The 27,985-nt window shown below is 41.7% G+C and overlaps 1 protein-coding gene across 1 annotated transcript in view; it reads right to left on the bottom strand.

Moving 5' to 3' along the window:
• The window catches only part of gpr158a (G protein-coupled receptor 158a), a 670,521-nt gene that overhangs the window by 72,899 nt on the left and 569,637 nt on the right, over positions 1–27,985 (bottom strand). Inside the window, exon 8 of the mRNA XM_072575980.1 lies at positions 551–689. Coding sequence (XP_072432081.1) covers positions 551–689 — 139 coding nt within the window. The remainder of the gene's footprint in view (positions 1–550; positions 690–27,985) is intronic.

Below are 27,985 nucleotides of genomic sequence, written 5' to 3'. Positions count from 1 at the left end.
CTGCCCTCTGGGCAAGTAGGCAATCCATTTTGGCCTTACTAGCAACATTCACTTCCCACAGATGAATTTCAAAATGAAATGAGATGAGGGTGCACATGGTTGCTTGTAATATTTGTGCAGGGAATCTTCATAAAACCAGGCCACATGCCACAAGGGGGTGTTCTGGCTGTGACCAGTGCATGAAATCAGGGTCATCACAGCCTGTGCTGTAAAGTCTCATACTCCTGATCTTCAGTGGCAGTCCTCAAGATATGTTACTGCTAATACCAATAGACCATTGGTTTATTAGTTGACTGCACTACAGCTCAAAGCTACCTTGTGTAAGGAAGGTTAGTCAAAAAAACAGAAGGAACCGGAATGAAAAAGGCATTACAGATAAAGCATTTGTGTGGCATGAATTGGGTAAATACATGAAGCACTTTTGCAAGAATTTTCCTCTCACTCCAAACATTTTGAAAAAAGGAATTAAAAAGTACATCCCCGGTCCTCACCTCCACAACTCCCCATGTAGCTTTTAGAAATTAGCTTTAAGAGCTAGCAGTCTTCTTACCTGATGGTATGGAATACAGCAGATATAATGAGTTCATTATGGACAGCTACAGCCATATAGCGTGGTTCATGAAATGCTGATGGGACTGTCCGTACTGCATAGCAGAGATATACCCCCCAGAGGAGGAATAGAAATTCAGCTGCAGAAGAAAAAGCAGAGAAGGAATGGAGTGACTTTGAACTTCAGGCATAATCTGAAAATAAAGTAGAATAAGCCAAGCTATTTTGCATATAACTCAATATGCAAGATTTCAAAACACAGTAAAAATATAATTCGATCTATCTAATGCATCACAGTCCTCAAACAACAGGAAGAATTAATTCCTTTCTGTATCAAATCTATAGGATTGAGTTTCTTTCAACTCCCAATCTTGAAAGTTTCATTGCCTCTTTCTTCACTAGTCACACAACTGAGCTTAGACTTTCTCAGCTCCAAATAATCCTTTCTGGGTTCCAACCAAACACTTCCGATCTTGAGATTTCACACTAACACCCTCAAAGTGAGATCATCTAATTCCTAACAGTTCTAAAATTTCTCCTTTCTTCAGGAAACAAAATACATTATACTTCTACCAGGAATTAATGATTTTCAAGTTATGGATTTTTTTTACTTTCGCGAATAAAGCCTGACCCTTCAACATGAAAAGCAACCTAATGCTCCTTCATGTTTACAAAAAGGAGCAAAGTAATGATTTTTAATGAAGTTTAAATTTGCATAGGCACTTGGAAAAGAACTGCTTAATAAAATTGAAGGGAAAATAATCACAAATTTGAATTTCAACACATGAAATGATTGTATATCTCTGAGAATGGGTATAATCAAAGGGTCAGTGTCAGTGCAAGTGTTAATGCTGAGCTGGCTCAGAGTTCAGGACACTCTTTCAGTGACATCTTGTATTCTTTTTATTCTTAAACTATTCAAAGTAGCTCCAGATTATGGCGACTGTTGAAGCTTTTCACTGTATTTAACTGTATTAATCATGTAAAACGCAAGTGGCAATAAATACATCTTTCTTTAATTCATTCATTCATGAATGAGGACACAGTCATTGGAACGTCAATTCATATTGCTTGAGGGCAATAGGACAAATTCACTTCCTTGATTCCTGTACTGTGATTTCCTGCTCTCAGATTCACAGGCAGGCTGTAAGTGGAGTTAGCTGTCTCAGTGCAAGAAGAAAGAGGACATTTGGAGGGACAGGAATTACACAGTTCCTTTATATTCATCTGATAGTAATCATGGACTTGAAATAAGCTCATCTCCAAGACAGGACCATTAATTTTCTGTTGGTATGTAGAGTTAGGAAAGTATCTACTCCAATTAAACTCATGCTTATCTGAATTTCTTGCATGAGGGATCATTTAATCATAGTGCTGAGGTGCAGCAGTTTCTTGGAGGGATTTTTGCTGTAGGGCTGAGCAAGAGTTCTATACCGTATTTTACCAAAGTTACCTTATGAACGACATACTCTGCCCCATGCTGTCTCTCTAGTCTGATTTCTGCCCTACCTTACCACATGCCATTCCAGTAACAACTTGCCACTCAGCAGATATTCCAGAATTCACTGGCAGCCGTTGCACTTGCACCATCTTTAAAAATATAATGTGCAACCAGCCAAGCACTGTCAGTGCAGAGCAGTCCTGTACATATCCTGATAATTGCCTGTGACATTACAGACATAAGGAAATTAGTGCTCCAGTCTGCCATCATGTTCCTGAGACTCGAGCTGTAGAGGATGGCGATGATACAAAACCTCCTCCTCCCAGTGAGCCAGCAGTGGAGACACCAGAACATCAAATAATGCCAGCCTGGTCAGAGGCTTGGGTTAAAGCAATTTCAAATTGTCTGCATGAATGCCCAGCACTACAGGAAGCAGGCCAATATCCTTATCCAATCTACCAGGGTCACTTCCAATATCTTCTCTCTGATACCTAAATGCTCATTCAAATTCTGCTATTCTACTCTCCTCCCACCAAAGCTTATGCTCTACCACATTCACTTTTGCTTGCATCAGATTCCTCACATGGTATCACCCATCACAAATCCCAACACTATTAACCATATATGCTCTCTGTGCTAGACAAAAGTGAGTACTGCAGATGCTGGAGGTTAGAGTCAAAAGTGTGGTGCTGGAAAAGCACAGCAGGTCAGGCAGCATCCGAGGAGCAGAAAAATCATCGATTTTCCTGCTCTCTGTGCTGCCCACTCACTCATTTAGGAAACTTCTACACTTGCACCAACAGTAATAGCCGAGCCACTTTCATTTCACATAATATGTATCTCAGTCTCATTTCAGGGGGAAATCAGCCACATAGGTTAGTAAAAGTCTAGACAGGTGATGTTCTGTTCCTCATTTGGCTCCTCACCTCTTATAAAAAGAGCATCCTGACTCTGACTACCTTTAGGAGGGCCCAGACTGGTACCAGAGGCTATCTTTGACTAAGTGCGCCAGGATCCTCTCTGTAAAGGCTTTTTTTGTTTTAACAGAAGCCTTGTAACAACCATGAGAAACTTCCTGGCTTTGTATCTAGACTAAATGGCATGGCAAGATAGCAGTACTGTCAGGCCACAGGATATCATTAAATTTGAGAGGGTTCAGAAAAGATTTATTAGGATGTTGCTGGTACTGGAGGGTTTGAACTATAAGGAGAGGCTGGAAATGCTGGAACCTTTTTCACTGGAGCGATGGAGTTGAAGGATGACCTTACAGAGGTTTTAAAATGATGAGGGGCATAGATAAGGTGAATAACAAAGGTCTTCTCCCTAGGGTAGGGTAGTTCAAAGCTAGGAGGCATTTCTTTAAGGTCAGAGGAGAAAGACTTAAAAGGGACGTGATGGGCAATGCTTTCACACGGGGATGGTTCGTATGTGGGATGAACTGCCAATGGAAGTAGCAAATGCAAGTATAGTATCAACATTTAAAAGACATTTGGACAGGTAGACAAATAAGGAAGACTTAGAGGGATATGGGCGAAACACAGGCAAATGGGATGAGTTTTGCTTTGGGAAACACGGTTGGCATGGATGAGTTGGGCCGAAGGGTCTGTCTCCGTGCTGTATGATTCTGTGACTCTGGGGTGGGATGCTGGGACAATCCAGGTAGGTTCAGATGGAGTGCGTGTGGTGAGAGCAACTGGGCTAATCCACGAGCTGGGTGTGTGTCCCTGAGTACACTGTTTGTATTTTTCTTTCATTTGTGGGATCTGTTTGTCGCTGGCTGGGCCAGTATTATTGCCCATCCCTATTGCTCTTGAGAAGGTGGTGGTGAGCTGCTTTCTTGAACCGAGGCAGTCTACATGCTGGTTATAGGCCCATAATGCCATTAGGGAGGGAATTCCAGGATTCTGTCCCAGTGACATTAAAGATGGGAAGGCAGATTAGCGGTTCAGCTACAATCTCATTGTTTGGCGGAGCAGACTCATTGGGACGACTGGCCTAATTCTACTCCTATGACTTATGATCTTTGACAAATGAAAATTTGTTGACATAGAGCCAAATTGACATCTGTCCTCAGTGTTATGTGATCAGTATATGAACAGACACATTTGGAGCAAGTGGAAAGTGATCAACATTTTGAGTCCGCTCCACCATTCAGTAAGTTTGTGGCCGATCTGATTACTCCTCATATCCCCTTCACTCTCTTACTTACTAAAGAATGTAACTACTTCTGCCTTAAAAATATTCATAGTCTGTTTCCACAACATTTTTGAAAGAGAGTTTCAAAGCCTTGTGAACTTGTTTTAGAACAACTTTCTCCTCATCAGTCTTAAGTAAGTGAGCCCTGATTCTTAAATAGTGACCCCGAGTCAGCGATGCCCAAAACCTCAAAATGAATAAGATAAAATTATATTTTGAAGCTTTAATATGCAAACTATTCAATAAAGTATAAGTAAAAGAATCTGACTTTTATAAATTAGTGAGCGTGTGCTCAGAGGCAAGGTGGAAGTGGGTACTGCAGATGCTGGAGATTAGAATCAGGATTAGAGTGGTGCTGGAAAAGCACAGCAGGTCAGGCAATGTCCGAGGAGCAGGAAAATCGATGTTTCAGGCAAATGCCCTTCATCAGGAAGGGCTGATGAAGGGCTTTTGCCTGAAACATGGTGCCACTGTTGAAGAAGGGCGGTAAGGACAAGCCAGGGAACTATAGACCAGTGAGCCTGACCTCGGTGGTGGGCAAGCTGTTGGAGGGAATCCTGAGGGACAGGATGTACATGATATTTGGAAAGGCAAGGACTGATTCGGGATAGTCAACGTGGCTTTGTGCGTGGGAAATCATGTCTCACAAACTTGATTAAGCTTTTTGAAGAAGTAACAAAGAAGATTGATGAGGGCACAGCAGTAGATGTGATCTATATGGACTTCAGTAAAGCATTTGACAAGGTTTCCCATGGGAGACTGGTTAGCAAGGTTAGATCTCATGGAATACAGGGAGAACTAGCCATTTGGATACAGAACTGGCTCAAAGGTAGAAGACAGAGGGTGGTGGCGGAGAGTTGTTTTTCAGACTGGAGGCCTGTGACCAGTGGAGTGCCACAAGGATCGGTGCTGGGCCCTCTACTTTTTGTAATTTACATAAATGATTTGGATGCTAGCATAAGAGGTACAGTTACTAAGTTTGCAGATGACACCAAAATTGGAGGTGTAGTGGACAGTGAAGAGGGTTACCTCAGATTACAACAGGATCTGGACCAGATGGGCCAATGGGCTGAGAAGTGGAGATGGAGTTTAATTCAGATAAATGTGAGGTGCTGCATTTTGGGAAAGCAAATCTTAGCAGGACTTATCCACTTAATGGTGAGGTCCTAGGGAGTGTTGCTGAACAAAGAGACCTTGGAGTGCAGGTTCATAGCTCCTTCAACGTGGAGTCGCAGGTAGATAGGATACTGAAGAGGGCATTTGGTATGCTTTTCTTTATTGGTCAGAGTATTGAGTACAGGAGTTGGGAGGTGATGTTGCGGCTGTACAGGACATTAGTTAGGCCACTGTTAGAATATTGCATGCAATTCTGGTCTCCTTCCCATTGGAAAGATGTTGTGAAACCTGAAAGGGTTCAGAGAAGATTTACAAGGATGTTGCCAGGGTTGGAGGATCTGAGCTACAGGGAGAGGCTGAACAGGCTGGTGCTGTTTTCCCTGGAGCGTCGGAGGCTGAGGGCTGACCTTATAGAGGTTTACAAATTTATGAGGGGCATGGATAGGATAAATAGACAAAGTCTTTTCCTTGGGGTCGGGGAGTCCAGAACTAGAGGGCATAGGTTTAGGGTGAAAGGGGAAAGATATAAAAGAGACCTAAGGTGCAACTTTTTCATGCAGTGGTTGGTACGTGTATGGAATGAGCTGCCAGAGGATGTGGTGGAGGCTAGTACAATTGCAACATTTAAGAGGCATTTGGATGGGTATATGAATAGGAAGGGTTTGGAGGGATATGGGCCGCGTGCTGGCAGGTGGGACTAGATTGGGTTGGGATATCTGGTCAGCATGAACAGGTTGGACCGAAGAGTCTGTTTCCATGCTGTACATCTCTATGACTCTATGACTCAATAAAGAGGCAGTCAGCTGCTGGAAAAAAACACAAGCATATATTCAATTTCAGCAATCAATTGGCTGATTGCTGTTTGTGACTGTTTTGCGAAATTCTCCTGTTTATGCCTCCAGGCAGACTTTTCATTACCACAGCATTGAGTAGGAAAGCGAATGGGACTTTGAAACAGTTTGCCACCTGGCAGTATAGCACTGCTGGGGGATATGTGAAAAAAATGATCCACTCCTGTTCAGAAGATAAATGAAGCAATTTTGGTCCTGCCCACCTGGTGAAAGCTGGCTGGCAGGCTATCTTAAAATAGGCTGGAAAATACCTCCTCATGTCTGCTCCCTTCAGACAGTATGTAATTTTAATCCACACTTCTGAGCAGGCACAAAAATTCCCATTTGTAAGTTGTGGGGTTCTTTGTAATGTTAAGAATGAACTATGACTACGTCATTGAGTCTTTATTATGATTTTAATTTTCAGACTGGGTGGGGCAGCAGTTATAATTTTACCAACAGATGAGGCTTGTGGGAAGCAGGCTCACAATAGAGGTGTATTTTCTAGGTTTTTTTATCAAACTTGCCTCATGGGACCAGCAGCAGTTTAAGTCCGTGAAAGAAATTTTAGATTTTTCATACGTCAGGTATCTCCCTATTTCTCATCACCTATACCGTCCTCAGCCTCCCTTGTAGTCGTTAGCTGAGACTTTAAGTAGTGGACATGAAACTTTTTAAATCTCTTGTGGGATGTGGGCATCACTGGTTGGGGCTGCATTTATTGTCCATCCCTAGTTACCCTTAGGAAAATCATATTGTAGAATTCCTACAGTGTGGAAATAGGCCAACAAATCCACATCGACCCTCCGAAGAGTAAACCACTCCCTACCCTGTTACTCTACATTTACCCCTGACGAATACACCAAACCTATACATCCCTGAATACTATGGGCAATTTAGCTTGGCCAATCCACCTAACTTTGAACATCTTTGGACTCTGGGAGGAAACTGGAGCACCCGGAGGAAACCCTCACAGATGCAGGGAGAATGTGCAAATTCCACACAGATGGTTGCCCGAGGCTGGTATCGAACCCAGGTCCCTGGCACTGTGAGGCAGCAGTGCTAACCACTGAGCCACCCTGGTCGTCCTGCATTCAATGTGCTGTAGGTTGACCCACGATGCCGTAGGTAGGGAATTCCTGGATTTTGACCCCAGCGACACTGAAGAAACAGTGGTATATTTCCGAGTCAGGATGGTGAGTGGCTTTGAGTGGAACTTCCAGGTCATGGTGTTCCTGTCTATTTGCTTCTCTTGTCCTTCGAAATGGAAGTGGTTGTGGACTTAGAACGTTCTCTCAAAGGATTTTTGGCATATTTCTACAGTGCATCTTGCAGATAGCACACATTACAGCTACTGAGCATCAGTGGTGGAGGGAGTGGATGCTTATGGATGTGGCGCCACTCAAGTGGCCTGCTTTGTCCTGGCTGCTGTCAAGCTTCTTAGATATATTTGGAGCTGCACTCATCCAGGCAAGTGGGGAATGTTCCATCCTGTGGATGAGTGTCATATCAGCAGTGCAGCATCAACCAAGGAAGAGAGAGGATTGATCTAAACAACTGTTAGTTGGCCAGTTTGAATGGTGTACTCTCATTGCTGCAGTTTTGTCACTTGCAGACCTTATTTCTGTCCCTGGGTTAATATTAATCCAACTAAATTCTCAAAGACTATTCAATTACTCTGAAAATTTAAGAGGCAAATGACACCAGAATGGGGATAGAGCAGGGCAATGAATCTAAGTCTGTTAATGTGGCTTTGAAGGGCTAAATGGCCTCCTTTTGTGCTGTCCTGTTCTATATTTTCAGGGTATTGCTTTTAGTGAATAGACTGACAATGAAATTGCATATACTGTCTGTGTTATTTTGAAAGATGGCTAGTCTTAGCAGCTATTCTTAGTATTTTAAGAATTTGAAACAGAAAACATAAACAAAACATTGAAATCCAACTAATCCTTGTCTTCCAGCAAACACTGTGTTCCAGACCATTGGCATGCATGCCAAGTGCAGAAACTCATTAACAATATAAATAGAAATAATACTGCTTGTGAGGCAATTTATTTCTCTCTGCATATACCTTTCTTCACATTATAACCTATAGCAGCTTTATCTAACAAAATTGTTCTTCTATTCTCTTTGCTGGTTCATTTCTAAAGCAAGCAATACCTGTCAAAATGAATTGAGGCTCAGTCTTGATCGGTTATATACTGTTATTATCCATGGAGCTGGAGGCACCACCTTTTTAAAGCATCACCCTTTCCTTGAATCAAGATTACAGTGCAACAGTATAAATTTGATTGTTTCAGTTCTATTGACTAAAGTGGAGAAAAGCATCCATAGATTAAAATAAATGTCACCTAAAATGCTTTGCTGAGGAGATTTAAGGAGCACATTTACTTTTTCAAAAACATGCTTTGTATTTACAACTGCACTAACAATATTTAAAGAATAAACAATCAGCAAATTGCGGTGAAAATTTGCTAATTTGCATAAAGGTCTTCACATTTTGAGCTGAATGGTTTTAATGTATAGTCCAGTTTAGGTTGACATGCAGGTGTATTTAATTCAGATTTTATTTGGTATTTATTTGAGAAGAACTTTTATTACCCTGTGACACAGCATCAGGAATGATAGTTCTTTAGTCAAACCTAACGGTTATGAGACTGTATGTCTTAGGTTATTACAGTTAAGCAAGTGTTTTGGTTGGTTTGTGGCAATTCACTGCGGTGAGCTGTGCTGCTGGAAAGCAGTCTAACGTTTAGTTCAGTGAAACACTTAGCTTTTTATCACACTTTGTTATTATAGCATAATATGTCAAAAAACTATGAAGTGAGGTAAAAGGTCGTTGTGAGGGAGCACTGTTTGGAGTACACAGAGTGTGGGAGTCTGTGGGAGAGATTACGGCCCAGAATTAGTCCTACTGCTTGCACGTTACTTTCAAACTAATTAAAGAGAGACAGTGGGTTAAGACAAATCAAGGTTCAGAAATTTAATGACATAATTCAATGATGCAACAGTAGTAGACTTGCTTAAGGGCATTTAAATGGTCATTGGATAGGCATATGGACGAGAATAGCATAGTGTAGATTAGATGGGCTTCAGATCGGTTCTGCAGGTCGGCGCAACATTGAGGGCCAAAGAGCCTGTACTGCGCTGTAATGTGCTATGTTCTATGTTCTACCTTTGGAGAAGTTCCTGGAGAATGAAGGATGGCAAATGTAATCCCACTAATTAAAAAGGGAGAGAAACACACAGAGACTTACAGGCTAGATAACCTAACATCAGTAGTGGGGAAAATGCCAGAGACTGTTCTTAAAGACACGGGAACAGAACATTTGGAAAGCATTAATGGGATTGGACAGAGCTAGCATGGGTTTATGAAAGACATACTTAACAAATGTATTTGAGTTTGTTGAGGATGTAACTAGTAGAATAGATAAGGGAGAACAAATGGATGTGGTGTATTTGAATTTTTAAAAGGCTTTTGATGAGGTCCCTCATATAAGGCAAAATTAAAGCATATGGAAAAGGCAGTAATGTGTGATTGGATCAAGAATCGGTTAGCATTCAGGAAACAAAGAATAGGAATAAATGGGTCTTTTCTCGAGAGTGGCAGACAGTGACTAGCGAGGTCTGCAGGGTCTGTGCTTAGGCCCAGCTATTCAAAATATTGAAATGATTTGGATGAGGAAACCAAGCACAACATTTCTACGTTTGCTGGTGACAAGAAAACTAGACAGAATTATGAACCGTGAGGAAGATGCAAGGTGACTTAGAAAAATTGATTCAGCGGGGAACACATGGCAGACGCAGTACAATGTGATGAAATGTGAAGTTTTACACTGGTGTGAAAATGTCATTGCCAGCAGCTTTACAACACCCCACCACACCCACTTCCCCATCCCCTCCCCCAACCCCCACTGCCATGAGCATAATTCAAATATAGAGGTTTAGTATTTTCACAAGAGCCACACCAGTGAGTACAATTCTTTATCTCTCCATCTCTCATCAGCATCACCTCTGGCTCCTTCCATGCCCTCCAACATGATTTTCAACTTCTCTCCTCTATCACAGCCTTCAACATATAATTCATGTTGGTACTGTGCACGTTACTGCGCTCGTGATACAGAGGCCCAGGCTGACACAGTCTACATTGCTTCAGGTGGAACTTAGAATCAATTAACAAGAATTTGCATTATTCAGCATATCTCAGTGATGATGAGCATACCAATTTTGTTAAAAATTACAACTATAGGGAGGGAAGTTAATCTTTATTGGGTCTGACCTCCATGTGACTCTAGGCTCATTGTAATATGATTGACTCCTAACTTCCATCTGAAATGGCCTCACAAGCAACTGAGGTAAAGGGCAACTGTAAATGAGAAACAAACATAATCCTGGCCAGAGAGATGAGAGATGCTCCCATCCCAGAGAAATGAAAAAAATGGAGTAGGAATAGGCCATTATACTCTTCATGCCTGCTCTCCCCTGTAATTGTCCTGTTGTTTTCCTTTCTGCACAAATCATTGGCAATGATTTAAATTTGGTCACAATAGGACCTTAAAAATATTGGGATTGTTCAAAAGATAGAAGCGTAGGTTTTATGCCTCCTTACATGCTGACATTGGGGTGGAGGGCATTATCCAAAACTGGGAACTCTACCCCATTTCTGCTCCAGAACTTTTTTCCAACTGCAAGGTAAGGATGTTGGTAGCGGACCCAAATGTTGCATTTGTATATTAATAGTTCTACTACAGGGGTGGGAATTTGAGAGCTGCGCCCCATTGTTTTCAAGAAATTTGGCCCATTTTGTTCTCATTGTTCACTGCACCTCAGAAAACATGCAGCTCGTTGGAGATCTGTACTCTCAGGTCAGAAAAAAGAACAATCACTTTGAAAAACATTGTTCTTCTTACTTCATCAGAAATAGATAATAAAGCACAAGCAGTAGAAGTCCCTCTTAGGAAAATTCAACCAAATTCAATGTACCAACAGAAAACTGGCTAGCCAAATAGCCTTATTATGAATGTTTGGCTGAACTCCAAGAACAAATAATGGACCTTGCCCTGTAGAGATATATTTGCTTCATTGCTAGTTTTGTAAGACTGAAATTTTAATTACTTTGTAATAGCCTACATATGAACATACAAAAAAGGAGTGGTATACTTTTCAGCCTCTCAAGCTTTCTCCGTCACTCTTGGCTAATGTGCTGATGTGGTTGCGCTTTGCATTCCACATTACCATCCAACCTTGATAACATTCACTCTCTTTCCCTTTAAAAGATTTTATGACCATACCTGCAATGCCCACTGAGGCAGACAATTGTTTTAAGAGAAAAAGAAATTCTCATTTCTGTCCAAAAAGGGTGACTCTTAACTTTAAAACAATACCCCCTAGTTCTGGATTCACCACAAGGAGAAACATTACCTCCATGTCTACCTTGTCAAGACCACTTGGCATCTTATCTACTTCAAGCAAGTCACTCTTCTAAAATTCAATGGAACCTGTTCAGCTATTTTCATGAGATAACCCACTCATTCTCATGTTTTTCAATCCAGTAAATGTTCTCCCAACTGCCTTCAATGCATTTATATCCTTCCTTAAATAAGATCAAAATGGCACACAGTATTCACAATATGTTCTCACTAATGCTCTGTATAACTGAAGCATAACATCCTCACTTTTATGTTCAGTTCTCTCTGAATAAAGGATAGTTTCCCATTAGTCTTCTTGATTACATGTTGTACCTGCATACTAGTCTTTTTTTGTGATTCAAGCATCAGGATACATGGATCCTGCTGCATCTTGGAATTCTGCACTTATTCCATTTAAATTATCCTCAGATTCCATTTATTCTTCCTGCAAAAGTGAATAACTTCAAATTTTCCTACATTTTGTTCCATCTGCCAGATCTTTGTCCAGTTGTTCAACCTATTTATATCTAACTGCAATTTCCTTATGCCCCCTTCACAGCACATTTAGCTAACCATGCATTCACTTCCCTTATCTGAGACATTGATGTAACTGGGGAAAAAGTTGAGGCTCCAATATGGACTCCTGTGAGATTATGAACGTCACATCCTGCCAATCAAAGACCCATTTATGTATACTCTCTGTTTTCTGCCAGCCACCCATTCTGCTATTCATATTAATTTTGCTCCCCCATCCATACCATGAGATTTTAGTTTTGCAACAGCCTTTGAATTTGGCATCTTATCAAATACTGTCTGGAAGTCCAAGTATGGTAGACAATCTGCCCTTTACCCATAGTGTATATTACTCCCTCGAAGAACTTCTATAAATTGGTTAAACATGACTCTCCCTTAATAAAACCTGCTGACTTTTCCCGATTATCATGAGTTTTTCTGTATGCAGCCATAATCCATTTAATGATCGATTTGAATATCTTCATCATGTGAGATGCTAAGCTAAGTGGCTTATAGTACCCTCCCTCTCTTCTTGAATAGAGGGGCTTATTTGCTACTTTCCAGTCTGCAGTAACCTTTCCAGTATCTAATGTATTTGGGAAAATCAGCATCAATATGTCCACTAGCTCACTAGCTACTTCTTTTAAGACCCAAGGGTGAAGTCCATTTGGACACTGAGACTTGTCAGCTCACAGCTCCAATGATCTGCTTGAGGTTTGGTGGTTGTTTAAAGACGAGAAGTGGAGGCATGGAAAAGGTCTTGGCGAAGTGCTCATCCTCATTGATAATGTGTTGCAGGCTGTGAAGAACATGGCGTAGTTTATCAGCTCCTGGGAAGTACTGGACAATGAAGGGACCCGGTCAGTTACAGTTCGTGTTTGTCTCCTGAGGACATCATTATGGTCCCTCTCTGTGGCGTCAGAACTGACAGTCGATGAGTTGAGCATAGTACCCCGTTCTTATGAGGGCATACTTGAGTACTCCTAAGTGTGCATCACAGACCTCCTCATCTGTATGCGTAGGGCTTGTCCGTAGCTGATGGTTGTTTTAATATGTTTAGGGTGGAAGCTATGGAAGTGTAGCATTGTGAGGTTATCTGTAGGTTTGCAGTAGAGTGAGGTGCTGAGGTGCTCATCCTTGATGGAGATGCATGTGTCCAAGAATGAGACAGATACTAAAGAGTAGTCCATGGTGAGTTTGATGCTGGGAAGAAACTCGCTGATAGAAAATGTTGTCTATCTATCTGGTGTATCGTGGTGGTTGGAAGTCCTGCATAGAGAAGAAGTCTTGTTCAAACCTGTGCATTGAATGTTGGACTAGTGGTTGGCAGCAAAGTACCCGGCCTTCACCACAACACCATACAATCCTGTCTCGCAGACAATGCAAGACATGTCAGAATGTTGACACAGTTACCACCATTACACGTAGGAACACCACCCATCAGGTTTGCGGCAGGTACTCATTGGACTCAGCCAACGTTGTCTATCTCATATACTGCAACTGAGCAGACGCTACGACAATGGATGAATGGACACCATACAACAATCATCAGGCAGGAGTGTTCCCTCCCACCTGGGGAACCGTTCAGCAGTCCGAGACATTCGGCCTCGGACCTTTGGGCGATCATCCTCCAAGGCGGACTTTGGGACAGGCAACAACGCAAAGTGGCCGAGCAGAGGCTGATAGCCAAGATCAGTACCCATGACTGGCACACCCATCAACTGGCACACACACGCACACACTCCTACAGACCCACACGCTCATGCAGACATCTCTCATACACAAGGTGTCTCTCAATGCTCACATATCCACCCTCCACACTCACCTCCACACATGCACCCTCTCACAGACTTATACCCCATTACACTCACACACATACACACACTCTCTCACAGACATTCACATCCCCCAAAACATGCACACACTCATCCAGTCTCCCCTGCATGCGCATACATATAAGTTTTATGGGGTGAATTTGTACTTGCAGAATTACATTTTATTTTGCTCAAAAACTGCATAAATCTATGTAAGATTCTATAAATCACACTTTAGAAACAGTCAAAAATCACACAATACCAGGTTATAGTCCAACAGGTTTATTTGGAGGCCCTAGATTTTGAAGCATTGCTTCTTCATCAGGTGGTTGTGGAGCCGAATCATAAGACACAGACTTTATAGCAACAGGATTGCAGTGTCATGGAATGTAATATTAAACAAATTTAGCTTAAGTCTTTCATCTTTTAGAATGATCATGTTAGTTTTGGTTCCTTCATATGTAAGTCCCAGAACTTTTTTAAAGTTACATTGTCAAGATAGCTTTAATAATAGGTGTCATCTCAGCTCAGATGATGCATTGAAGGTGTGAAGTTAAAGTCTGTGTCCCAATGTTAGGTCAGACTGACTCTATTTCTAAAGTGGAAGTGAAGGAATTGAAACTAACTAAAAGATGAAAGACATAAGCTAAATTTGTTTAATATTACATTCCATGACACTACAATCCTGCTGCGATAAAGTCTGTGTTCTTCTCCACAATCATCTGATGAAGATGAAAATCACACAACACCAGGTTATAGGTGAACCAACTGATGAAGGAGCAGCACTATAACCTGGTGTTGTGTGATTTTTAACTTTGTCCACCCCAGTCCAACACCTCCACATCATGACCTGATGGAAAAGCAGCACTTCGAAAGCTCATGCTTCCACATAAACCTCTTGAACTATAATCTGGTGTTGTGTGATTTTTAATGTTGTCCACCCCAGTCCAACACTGGCAATTCCAAATCACAGCTCCATCAGAATGCACAGAACCACTTCTCTTGATGCTATAATTTCACTAAATTCCTCTCTCCCTTCCATTTATAGCAATTTTTTTTGTATTTTCTATTGTGAAAGCAGAAGCAAAATATTTGTTCATCCTTATCATCTGCTATTAACTCCCCATTTTTACTCTAAAAGACCAACACTCATTTTACTTACTCTCTTCATTTTTAAAAATGTTTGAAATTCTTGCTCTCCATTTTCACACCCCTAATTAGTTTTTTGTCATTCTGCTTTCTTCTTTCTCCAGACTAACCTGTAGTGTCATGGAATGTAATATTACTCATTCTCTGTTGTTCTTTATTCAAATCAACATAATCATTTTGCGCCTTTATTGCTTTCTCCATTGCTTCTGTGTTTATTAAGAGGTGTGAAGTGATTTGGAGGCTTTCTCTATTGAACCTGTGTTTCTTGTGTCTGGTTATTATGAAAAGTTAAGAAGGGCAAAAAGCACGGCGAATAGCTATTTGTTTTCCTCTTATGTGCATTTCAAAGACACGCTATGGTATTACCTGGCTCAGAGTTTGTGCACATAGTGGGCATGGAATAAATATGATACGGTCATAGGAGATATGAGAGGTACAGGAATAGATCATTGCTTTTGCCCCATTAATTCAAAAATTGCAGCATAAAATGAAAATACCTTTTTCAGTTACCATGATGACCAATAAATTCCTTGCCTATGCCAGATTTAAACAAGAAGATATATTAACCAGGTTTATTCATCAGGATAATTATGAGTTTATGAGTTTATTATCCATACAAAACCTATTCAATAAAGGCGCAATAATTTGTTCACATACACAGTCATTGATATAGAAATATAATTGCTCATCCCTATAAAATGCTCCAAAACACAAGCCACCCACACACCCCACACACACAGAAAAAAGAAAACAAAAGAGATTTTCTACAGAGATTGATTTTCTGGGAAAAAAAAAACTTTGACCAATGGGTCATTCTTGAAGTCAAAAGGAGAAAGCATTGGATGTTTCAGAATCTTTTGTTCTCAGGTTCGGGCATGTGTGGCCTGACCGTTAAGGGTTGGTTGTCTGCATGATTGTCTCTGAAGTTCAGATGTTCTTTTACTCACTATTTCAAAAGAATAAATAGTTTTAAATCCTGAACTGATGTAGGAGGTTCTCAAACTCATAGAGACATTGAGTCATAGAATCATACAGCACAAAAGATTCTTCAGCTCATTAAAGCTGTGCTGACCTATCTACACTAATCCCACTTTCCAGCACTTGGCCAATAGTCCTGCACATTATGAAATTTGAAGTGCTAATCCACATACCTTTTAAAAATTTTGAGGTCCCCCAACTCTACATCTTCCTAGTCAGTGTATTCCAGATTCCTTCCTCCTTCTGGTGAAAACATTTTTCCTCAAGTTTTTTCTACATATCCTGCCCTTCACCTTAAAGTTAGGTCCCCTCAGAACTGTATTTTCAACTAAGGGGAACAGCTGCTTTCTGTCCACCCTGTCTATTTTCCTCATAATCTACTACACCTCAACCAGATTCCCCCTCAATATTCTCTGCTTCTGAGAAGCTAATATCCATGAAGAACCTATTGACTCTCACAGTTACCTTGACTATACATCCTCACACACTGCTTCCTGTAAAGACTCCATTCCATTCCCCCATGCTTTCCATCTCCATCTGTTCCAGTGATGACAACTTCGACAAGGGGGCCTCTGAAATGTCCACCTTTTTCCTTAACTGAGGTGTCCCCAGCATCATCGTTGACAGCACCCTCAGCTATGTTCGACCCACCTCCTGCACTTTGGTCCTCAGCCCTTCTCTTTCCTCCCACAACAGCAATAGGGACCCCTCATCATCATCCTCATCCACTATCCCACTAGCATCTATATCCAAAGGACCATTAGCTGCCAGTTTCATAACCTCCAGTGGGATGCCATCACTAGACACATATTCCCCTTCCCTCTCTTGTCAGCCTTCTGCAGAATCAATTCCCTTTGGTACACCTCCCTCCTCCACCTCCCACATGCCCATGACACCTTCCCATGCAAATGCAAAAGGTGTAATACCTCCCATTTACTTCCTCCCGCTTCAGTATCAAAGACCCCATGCACATCTTACAGGTCATGCAGCAATTCACCTGCACCTCACACATATCCACTACTCACAATGTGATTGCCTCTACATTGGGGAGACAAAGCACAATCTTGTGACCGCTTTACAGAACACCTACACTGTGTCTGCAAAAATGATTCTGAGCTTCTGGCTGGTGGCCATTTCAACATACTTGTTGTGTTCCCTGGCCAATAAACCTGTCTACAGTACTCCAGTGAAGCTCAGTGCAAGCTGGAAGAACAGCATCTCACTATCTCCTTGGGAACCCAGCAACCTTCAGGACTCAGTATTGAGTTAATAATTTTATGGCCTAAGCACCTTCTCCCATGTCTTTCTCCCAACCCTCATTCCCAAGGCCTTGTCATTGCATGGGCTGTTCCCACTTACAAATCATTAACGGCTACTAATGGTCCCCATTAGCAGCTATTCATTCTCCAAAGTTGACCTTGACCCAATCCTTTGTCTGCCTAACCATTTTGCTCATTATCCTAGCTCCATCTCTACCTATCATTTAATCCTTCCCTCTCTCTCCACCCATCTTTAGCATATATATCAAACTTTCCCGAGCCACAATAAATTCTGAAGAAGGGTCACTGGACTCAAAACATTAACTCTGCTTTCTTTCCACAGACGCTGCCAGACCTGCTGAGTTTTTCTAGCAAATTCGCATTTTGTTTCTGAGCATATTCACACACTCTTCATAGCTAAAATGCTCCATCCCAGGCAACATCCTGGTGAATCACCTCCACACCCTCTGCCATGCATCACATCCTTCCCATTGCAGTCGAGCAGAACTGCACACAGTACTCCGGCTTTGGCCTAACCAAAGATTTGTTACAGCTCCAACATAACTCCCCTGCTCTTATAACCCATGCCATGACTGATACATGTGTGTCTAGTATGTCTGTCCTGTTACCTGCAAGATCTGTAAACAAGCATCCCTAGATTCTCTGTTCCTCTGAGCTTCCTAGTGTCTTGTAATTCATTGAGTACTCCATTGTCCCTTATTTTCAGGTTAACTTCCATGTCCCTGATCTGCCCCTCTAACCTCCCCGCCTACATCTGTCTTTTGAGAAACAGGAGAGATCAGCCAGGCAACTTATTCATAGCCAGCCTTCACCAGTCCAACTGGTTATGAGAAGGTTTTTCTATCAAAGAAAGCAGACCAAACATGCAATTTCTCTCAGCCAGTCACTGTTCAAAACAGATCCAGTAGTGTCTACAGCAAAGCAAGCAGCCATTAATCATGTGATTTTTTGGAAGCCTTGTTAAAGATAAAGTGAGAGTGACAGCCCTCGACACCGAGGCGCACTCAACTGAGTGTGGCATCAAAAAGTCCGAGTAAAACTGGAATCAATGGGATGATAGTACACACTGCTGCTACTGAGCTTTGGCAGTGGAGGGAGTGGATGCTTGTGGGCATAGTGCCAATCAAGTGGGCTGCTTTGTCCTGGAGGGTGTCAAACTTCTTGATCGTTTTTACTGCTGCACTCATCAACTAACAGGTATCAAACGGCTAACTCTCCACTGGTTGGAGTCATACTTGGCACATAGGAAGATGGTCATGGTTGTTGGAGTCATCTCAGATCCAGGTTGTCTTTGCAAGAGTTCCTCTGGGTAGTGATCCAGACTCAATCATCTTCATGACTTACCCTCCATCATAGGGTCAAAAGTGGGGATGTTCACCGATGATTGCACAATGTTCAGCACCATTCATGACTCCTCAGATACTGAAGCAGTCCATGTTCAAATGCAACAAGATCTGGACAATGTCCAGGCTTGGGCTGGCAAGTGGCAAGTCACATTGGCACCACAACAATACCAGGCAATGAACATCTCTAATCACCAACAATCTATCCACTGCCGTTTGATATTCAATGTTTTTACCATCACTGAATCCTCTGCGATCAACATCCTGGGGTTACCATTGACTAGAAACTGAAATTGACTTGCCACATCAATATAATGGCTACAAGAGCAGGTCAAAGCCAAGGGCTACTGCAGTAGTCCTCACTCCCCAAAGCCTGTCCATCATCTACAAGGCAAAGGTCAGGAGTGTAATGGAATACTCCCACCTGCCTGGAAGGGTGCAGCTCCAACAACACTCAAGAAGCTTGACAGCATCCAGGACAAAGCAGCCCACTTGATCGGCACATACATCCACAAGCATCATCCACTCCCTGTACCACCAACGCTCATTAGCGGCAGTATGTATTGTCCATAAGATGTGCTGCAGAAATTCATCAAAGATCTTTAGACAGTACCTTCCAAACCCAGGACCACTTCCATCTCGAAGGACAAGGGCAGCAGATATGTGGGAACACCATGTCCTGTGAGCTCACCTCCGAGCCACTCACCATCCTGACTTAGAAATACTTCACTATTTCTTCACAGTCACTGAGCCAAAATCTTGGAATTCCCTCCCTCAGGGCATTGTGGGTCAAATGATAGCATGTGGACAGCAGTGAATCCAGAAGGCAGCTCACTACCTGCTCAAGGGCAACTAAGGTAGGCAATAAAGGCTGGTCAGTCAGTGATGCCTTCGTCTGACGAAAGAATAATAAAAGAATTCTAGTTTCCACAGTGAACTTTCATTGACATCTTTTAAAGAAACAACTCCAGGTGTGACAGAAAACTTGAAATTAATTTGCTTTTTCACAATCCTTCAAAAGTTCTCAAAGTATATAAATTATAGAGCATTTTCTGTAAATTGCTGTTCCCAGCAGGTAACCAATCTAGCTGGATACAGGGTTTCATTTCAATAATGCTCTAAAATTTGATGTGTGTCATACAAAATGTAAACCCTAAAGAGTTCATTGAGTTTTTGAACTTGATAGATTAGAGATACTACTGTGATACATATATAACAAGAATTAGTCTTAACTTACTTGAAGCCAAGGACACCTTAAGTTAAAGCACGGTTAAATTAACTACATAAACCTGCTCTCATTATACATACTGGGAGGTATTGGAAGCTCTGTCAGGCTTAAAAACAGATGAATCCCCTGATCCAAATGAACTTCATCCCAGACTGCTGTGGGAGGCAATGCAGGGATTTGCCAGAGCTCTGACACTAGTTTTTAATTCCTCTATGACCACAGGGAAAGTGACAGAGGACTGGTGGATAGCTTGTTGGGGCAGCACGGTGGTGCAGTGGTTATCACTGCTGCCTCACAGCGCCTGGGACCCGGGTTCGATTCCAGCCACGGGCGATTACCTGTGTGGAGTTTGCATATTCCTCCATGCACTCTGGTTTCCTCCCACAATCCAAAGACGTGTAGTTTAGCTGAATTGGTCATGCTAAACGTGATGTAATTGTGTTCAGGGATGTATAGGTGTGGTGCATTAGTTAGGGATAAATCTGGGATAATAGGTTAGGGAATGGGGCTGGGTGGGTTACTCTTCGGAGGGTTGGTGTGGACTTGTTAGGCCGAAGGGTCTGTTTCCAAGCTGTAGGTATTCTATGATTCTATACTTTTACATATCCTTCCACTCTGTGACTTTTTCAATTTTTTTTCTTTCTTTGATGCATTTTTAATGTAAATTCCAAGATATATTGAATAATGTAATATTATTTATGGACATGGACAATTTACAATTTAAGGCAACAAAAAAGCTTCATTTTGGACCACCAGTTACATCTGACTTTAACTGGTCAGGTGGGGTCAATCATAGGAACACCATGTAATACCGAAAGCTGAGCCTTAGAATATATGCTGAAAATGTGTTGCTGGAAAAGTGCAGCAGGCCAGGCAGCATCCAAGGAGCAGGAGAATCGACACCCTGGGCATGAGCTCTTCCTGAGGAATTCCTGAGGAAGGGCCCATGACCGAGGCGTCGATTCTCCTGGTCCTTGGATGCTGCCTGACCTGCTGCACTTTTCCAGTAACACATTTTCAGCTCTGATCTCCAGCATCTGCAGTCCTCACTTTCTCCTTAGAATATATGCTAAACTCCCAAGTGTCTCAATGGCTTGCGAACGCAAGTTCTAAAATTATACAAATCATGAAGGTTGCAGCTTTAGTCTCTGTTGTGTGTTGAGTTAACAGATTTTAGGGCAGCATTTGGGTTGATTAAACTGGCATCAGTTCTTTTTGTTATTCGACAAAGCAGGTAGAGCTCAACCTCCTGACACCATCCAATAATTCCTGTTGGAAATGAAGGTGATACTGAGTTTGTGAGATATCAGGCTGAACCACATTGCCCACTGTATGTGAATCAGCAGCAAATAATCACTGTCTAAGATTATGCATAAACTAATAGCCACAGGGAAAAGGTATGATCAGCAGGAAGGAAACTGCGTCCTTGAGGGGAACTGTGGAGGAGCCGGTGTTGGACTGGAGTGGACAAAGTTTCTAACTTTGTCCTTGAGGGGAAGCACGGAAAATGGCTGAAAAAACACAGAGAGGGATTTGTCCTTCCTAAACACCTGTTCCCAATTATATAACATGAAAATGTCAACAGAATGTAATGACCTCATGCAAAAATATAAGGTAATGCTTTTAAGGGTTGTTACCTTTTAGTTTAGCTTCATTTGACTTAATTTACTTGATTTGTTTTGTACAAAGAGCCTACCTCTAGACCAGCTGGCCTGGAGACAGGTTCATAACATGTCCAAACAAGTTGATTAAAACAACCCTGTCAAAGTAATACATAGAGCTATGAGATGGGTTATCCAAGGTTCTCTTCAAAAGAAAGCAGATGATGTAAAGGGTGAAATTTTTAAGGGAGTCAGTCATGGTTGGCTTCTAACATTGTTTTCAAAATAAATATGATTTTAAAAAGTTTTCAGGATCTGGATGTAGCCATGCATATGTTGTTTAAGATGGCAGGATGGATTGAGAGAGAGATTAATGAAGCATACAGTATTTACAGACTTTATTAATAGGGGAATAGTGGACAAGAACAAAGAGGCTGAAAAACTTACATAAGAGATTGGTTTGACCTCAACCTGGAGTTGCACCTAGTTTTGGGTATCCCACTCACATAAGACTGAGTTATTAAAACAAATGCAGAAAATATTTGTTCGAAAAATTCCAAGAATTTGGACTCTGCAGATACATTGGAAAAGTGGGACTATTTTCTTTGCAGGAAAATAAAGCTGAGAGATTATCTGATAGGGTCATTCAAGATTGAAGGGTTTAAATAGAGCAGACTGGAAGTATTCCCAATGGTGAAAGGGTCTTGAACAACAAGATTGAAGGGTTTAAATAGAGCAGACTGGAAGTATTCCCAATGGTGAAAGGGTCTTGAACAACAAAGCACAGATTTGAAGTAATTGGTGAAACAAACAATGGAGACACGAGCAGAAACAGTTTCACATAGCGAGTGGTTCAGAGCTGACATGCACAAACTGAGAAATGGATTCTCACCTGAAAAGATAAAATATGCAAGGTTATAAGCAGAAGGTGGGGGAGTGGCAGGAGGTGCACTTCATTTTGGAGAGTTGTTGCAGACAACATGGGCCAATTGGCCACTTGCTATACTGTAAGAGTACTGTGATTGTATGATTAGTGGAGACATTTCAAGTGATTAAAATTGACACTAATTAAATTGGAACTATTGACATCACTTCTTGGTAGTAATGTGAGATTAGGAGAAAGTGAGGACTGCAGATGCTGGAGATCAGAGTCGAGGAGTGTGGTGCTGGAAAAGCACAGCAGGTCAGGCAGCATCCAAGGAACATATGTGCACAAACCACTGAAGGTGGCAGAACAGATGAAGATCGTAAAGCATACATCATCCTTCTCTTTACTAATAAGGACATTGTGTACAGGAACAAGGAAGTGATGTTGAGCTTGTGCAAAACACATGTTAGATTTCAGCGGGAGTGTTGGGTACAATTCTGGGCACCAAATTATAGAAAGGATGGGAGCGTACTAGAGAGAGTTCAGAAACAATTTACAAGAAACGTTCTAAGAATAGGAAAATTCAGTTATGAGGATAGGTTAAAGAAGTTGGGACAGTTTTGCTTGGAAAGAGGAAGGCTAAGAGAAGGTTTGATAGTTTTTCAAAATCACAAGGGGACTCATTGAGTAAATAAGACAAAATGCTCCTACTTGTAAACGGAACGAGAGGGCACAGAATTAAAGAAACATGTCGAGATATGAGAAAAGCTTTCAGAGTACAGGAGCTTTTATAGTACCAGAGGCCAAATGACCCATTGTACCTGTAACAGCACTCCAAATTAGCATCATTTTCTAGAGTAAGGATGAAGGGAAGGGTAAGGGGAAAATACAGGAGATTGCTTTAAGGAAATGATGCTCATATAAAGTGCTGATTCAGATATAATGGGTCATTTGGCCTCCTGCACTATAATGCTTCTGTAATCCTGTCCTACAACTTCTCAAAGCTATTGAACCTGCAAAGTTTTTATGTCAGGTAGTTAATGGCATGCGTTTTCCATGGGGAGGAGAGAATCTGTGTATCAGAGCAATTGTGGGTTCAATGCTTCAACACTAAAGAGGCTTAATATCATGCAGGACAGAGCAGTCTATTGAACTGAAAGCCCTGCTACTATGCTGAAGATCATCTCTTTCACTATCACTTGTCTGCAGCTACATGTGTGCCATGTACAGCTTGTGCTGCTGCAACTCAGTAACAGAACCTTCTTGTCCAGCAATCCCTGCAAACCATGAAGGACAAAGAATTAAAACCATTAGGGCAATTCATAAGCCAACCTAACTTGCACAGATATAATTACTTCTTCATGGTCAGTGAGTCAAAATAAAGGAACATCCTTTGTAAGCGCATCCTGGGAGCATCATCACCCACAGATTGCGCAACAATTCAAGATAAAACCTATTAATGCCTACTCAGAAGGAACAATGGGCATTTATTCAAGCTAATCCATATCCTATTAATATTTTTCCCCATGACCTTTTAAATATTCATGCCCATCATAAACTTTACAATAAAAAGAACAAAGTATTCAAGAAAACTAATGAGCAAAACATTATGTTGAAAAGTCAGAGGAAGCAGTCAATTGACAAATGAACATTTGCTGGTGAAATCTATTAATGCTCTTACAGCTATCATAAAGTTCACTCTTAACTAAAATATGAATCAAAAATCAATCCAAATGAAAAATGTCAGTTGGCAATAAATTGTGTTGGAGATATAGCACTGCGTGTGGAAAACCAATATGTATGGTTTTTCTCATAACTATCTCTGATGCTATTTTTCTGATTCTTTCTCTTTTCTTCCATTTTTATTTTTCCCTTTCTCTTCTCTGCAACTGCTCTTCCCTCAACCCCTCTTGTTTTTGTCTTTGATCTCTTGATTCTCTGTTACTTCCTTTAGGCTTTCAGATGCTGGGACATATGTTAGTATGGGAGATAGAAGAATCACTGAGGTCTGCAGGTGGCATTGTAGTGAATATCTGGGGAAAATGCAATCCTCAGTGGTTCCTTTCCCATTAACTCCCCTAATCATTCATACTTCCTTCCAGTCCATTGCTCACATTGAATTCCCTGTCTTTTCAGTTGGTGAGCAGCTGGTGGAAGTCTGACAGGCATCAGCTTCTCACTGCACCCTCCTTGAGGAACAACATGCCATAGTCCTTGGGTTTTGCAACTATTTTAGTCCAGCCCCATTTAGCACTTTCAATTTAGCCTTAGCTAAATTTTCGACTGTGGTACAGATCCAGGGGTTAGGTCAAGTTAGATTTGATGCGAATAACATGGCACATGAGTCAAGTAAACATGTATATTTGCTAGAGTTGCTTTTTAGCAGAGAAAAAAGAGAATTTGGATATAATTATTTACAAATTATTGTAAGTATCGAATTGTTAGAAAACAGTTTTCTATTGATGATCTGTCAATTTTAAGTTGAAATAAGATACTATAAATTTATTCAGAAGATGATAAACTGACATTAGAGCTCTTGTTGAAATAACAGAGCAAGCAATGTCTGAATATTTTTAAGGCAGTAATGAGTAAAATCTTGGGAAACACCAGGATGGAACATTGATTTGTGGTTACACTCAGATCAGCCATGATCATATTAAATGATGGAGCAAGCTTGAGGGGCCAAATGGACTACAGTTGGAGTATCATGGACACCCCATTTGCAAATGTAAGTCAGATTTATGCTTTTCTTTCATTGAGATTACAGCAATGGAGCATGAGCATCTCTGAGGAAACCTTCTGGCCATTCTGATTAAAATAATCAGTACAAGTATATTGTAGGTATCTGTCAATTAATTTTTTCATAAGTAGCAACTTATTTTAGTCTTTCATGAGATGGTGGTGGTGAACTGCTTTCCTGAATCAGTGCAATCTATGTGGTGCAAGTACACACACAACAGGTACGTGTGTGTGTGGGTAAAGGTGCAAGATAAATATCTGGTGAAGAACATAATTGAAAAGTAGTAACAAAAGGAGGAAATGAGATGATTCCAAGGTTCCTTTATCTTACCCCTTCTTGCCTGTCTCAGAGGAACACATTTATGCATCACTCGCAACAACTGTTCCTTAAATAGTCTCCTCATGTCTATAGTGCCCTTTCCATGGAACAATTGCTCTCAGTCCATGCTTCCCAACTCACGTCTGATAGCATCATAGTTTCCTTTTCCCCAATTAAATATCCTCCCATTGTGCCTGCTTCTCTCCTTCTCCATAGCTATGTAGAATGTGAGGCAGTTGTGGTCACTATCATCAAAATGCTCTCCCACAGCAAGATCTGACACATGCCCCGGCTCATTGCCGAGCACCAAATACAAAATGGCCTCTCCCCTCGTCGGCCTGTCAAATACTGAGTTAAGAAACCCTCCTGAACACACCTTACAAAAACAGCTCCTTCCAAACCATCTGCTCGAAGGAGGTTCCAATCAATATTGGGGAAAGTTAAAGTCACCCATTACAACAACCCTACTACATTCACACTTTTCCAAAATCTGCCGACCTATGCTTTCTTCAATCTCCCTGCTGCTATTGGGGGGCCTGCAGTAAACCCCTAACGAGGTGACTGCTCCATTACTGTTCCTAATTTCCACCCATACTGACTCAGTAGGCAGACCCTCCTCGACAATGGTAACTTCTGTAGCTGTGATACCCTCTCTGATTAGCAGTGCTACACCCCCTCCTCTTTTTCCCCCCTCCCTGTTCTTTTTAAATGTTCTAAACCCTGGAACATCCAGCAACCATTCCTTCCCCCGAGAAACCCACATCTCTGTTATGGCCACAACATCGTAGCACCAGGAGCTTCTCGTCAAAAGAAAGAAGGCAGCTTACGTAAGGTGGAGGAAGCAAGGGTCTTGCTCAGCTCTAGAGGATTACAGGCAGGCGAGGAAGGAGCTCAAAAATGCTCTGAGGAGAGCCAGGAGGGAACACAAAAAAGACTTGGCAGGAAGGAGTAGGGAGAATCCAAAGGTATTTTACACATATGTGACGAATAAGAGAATGATCAAAGAAAGAGTAGGGCCGATCAGGGATAGCATAGGGAACTTGTGTATAGAGTCTGAGAAGGTAGGGGAAACCCTAAACGAGTTTTTTGCTTCTGTCTTTACTAAAGAAAAGGACCTTGTAGTGAATGAAACCATTGAGGAGCAGGTAAGCTTGCTGGAACGGATAGAGATTGAGGAAGCTGATGTGCTGAAAATTTTGACAAACATCAAGATTGACAAGTCGCCAGGGCCAGACCAGATTTGTCTTCGGCTGCTTTGGGAAACGAGAAATGTGATTGCTTCGCCGTTTGTGAAGATCTTTGCATCTTCGCTCTCCACTGAAGTCGTACCTGAGGACTGGAGGGAGGCAAATGTAATTCCTCTCTTCAAGAAAGGAAATAGGGAAATCCCCGGCAATTACAGATCAGTCAGTCTCATGTCTATCATTTGCAAGGTGTTAGAAAGGATTCTGAGGGATAGGATTTATGACGATCTGGAAGAGCATGGCTTGATTAAATGCAGTCAGCACAGTTTTGTGAGGGGCAGGTCATGCCTCACAAATCTTATTGAGTTCTTTGAGGATGTGACTAGATAAGTTGATGAGGGTCAAGTGGTGGTTGTGGTGTATATGGACTTCAGCAAGGCATTTGATAAGGTCCCCATGGTAGGCTCATTCAGACGGTCAGGAGGAATGGGATTCAGGGAAATTTAGCTGTCTGGATACAGAATTGGCTGGTCGACAGAAGACAGCGAGCGGTAGTGGAAGGAAAGAATTCTGCATGGAGGTCAGTGGTGAATGGTGTTTCACAGTGCTCTGTTCTTGGGACTCTACTCCTTGTAATTTTTATTCATGACTTGGATGAGGGGATTGAAGGATGGGTTAGCAAGTTTGCAGATGACACAAAGGTTGGAGGTGTCGTTGACAGTATAGAGGGCTGTTGTAGGCTGCAGCGTGACATTGACAGGATGCAAAGATGGGCTGAGAGGTGGCAGATGGAGTTCAACCTGGATAAATGCGAGGTGATGCATTTTGAAAGGTCGAACTTGAAAATTGAGTACAGGATTAAAGACAGGATTCTTGGCAGTGGGGAGGAACAGAGGGATCTTGGGGTGCAGGTACATAGATCCCTTAAAATGGCCACCCAAGTGGACAGGGTTGTTAAGAAAGCATATGGTGTTTTGGCTTTCATTAACAGGGGGATTGAGTTTAAGAGTCGTGAGATCTTGTTGCAGCTCTATAAAACTTTGCTTAGACTGCACTTGGAATACTGTGGCCAGTTCTGGTCGCCCTATTATAGGAAAGATGTGGATGCTTTGGAGAAGGTTCAGAGGAGGTTTACCAGGATGCTGCCTGGAATGGAGAGCTTATCTTATGAAGAGAGGTTGACTGAGCTTGGACGTTTTTCATTGGAAAAAAGAAGGAAGAGAGGAGACCTAATTGAGGTGTACAAGATAATGAGAGGCATAGATAGAGTTGATAGCCAGAGATTTTTTCCCAGGGCAGAAATTGTTAACATGAGAGGTCATAGTTTTAAGCTGTTTGGTGGAAACTATAGAGGGGATGTCAGAGGCGGGTTATTTATGCAGAGAGTTGTGAGAACATGGAATGCGTTGCCAGCAGCAGTTGTGGAAGC

This window comes from Chiloscyllium punctatum, chromosome 8 (assembly GCF_047496795.1).
Source record: "Chiloscyllium punctatum isolate Juve2018m chromosome 8, sChiPun1.3, whole genome shotgun sequence".
NCBI lineage: Eukaryota > Metazoa > Chordata > Chondrichthyes > Orectolobiformes > Hemiscylliidae > Chiloscyllium > Chiloscyllium punctatum.
Note: the sequence above shows the minus strand (reverse complement) of the source record. Positions and strands in the feature narration are given on the sequence as shown.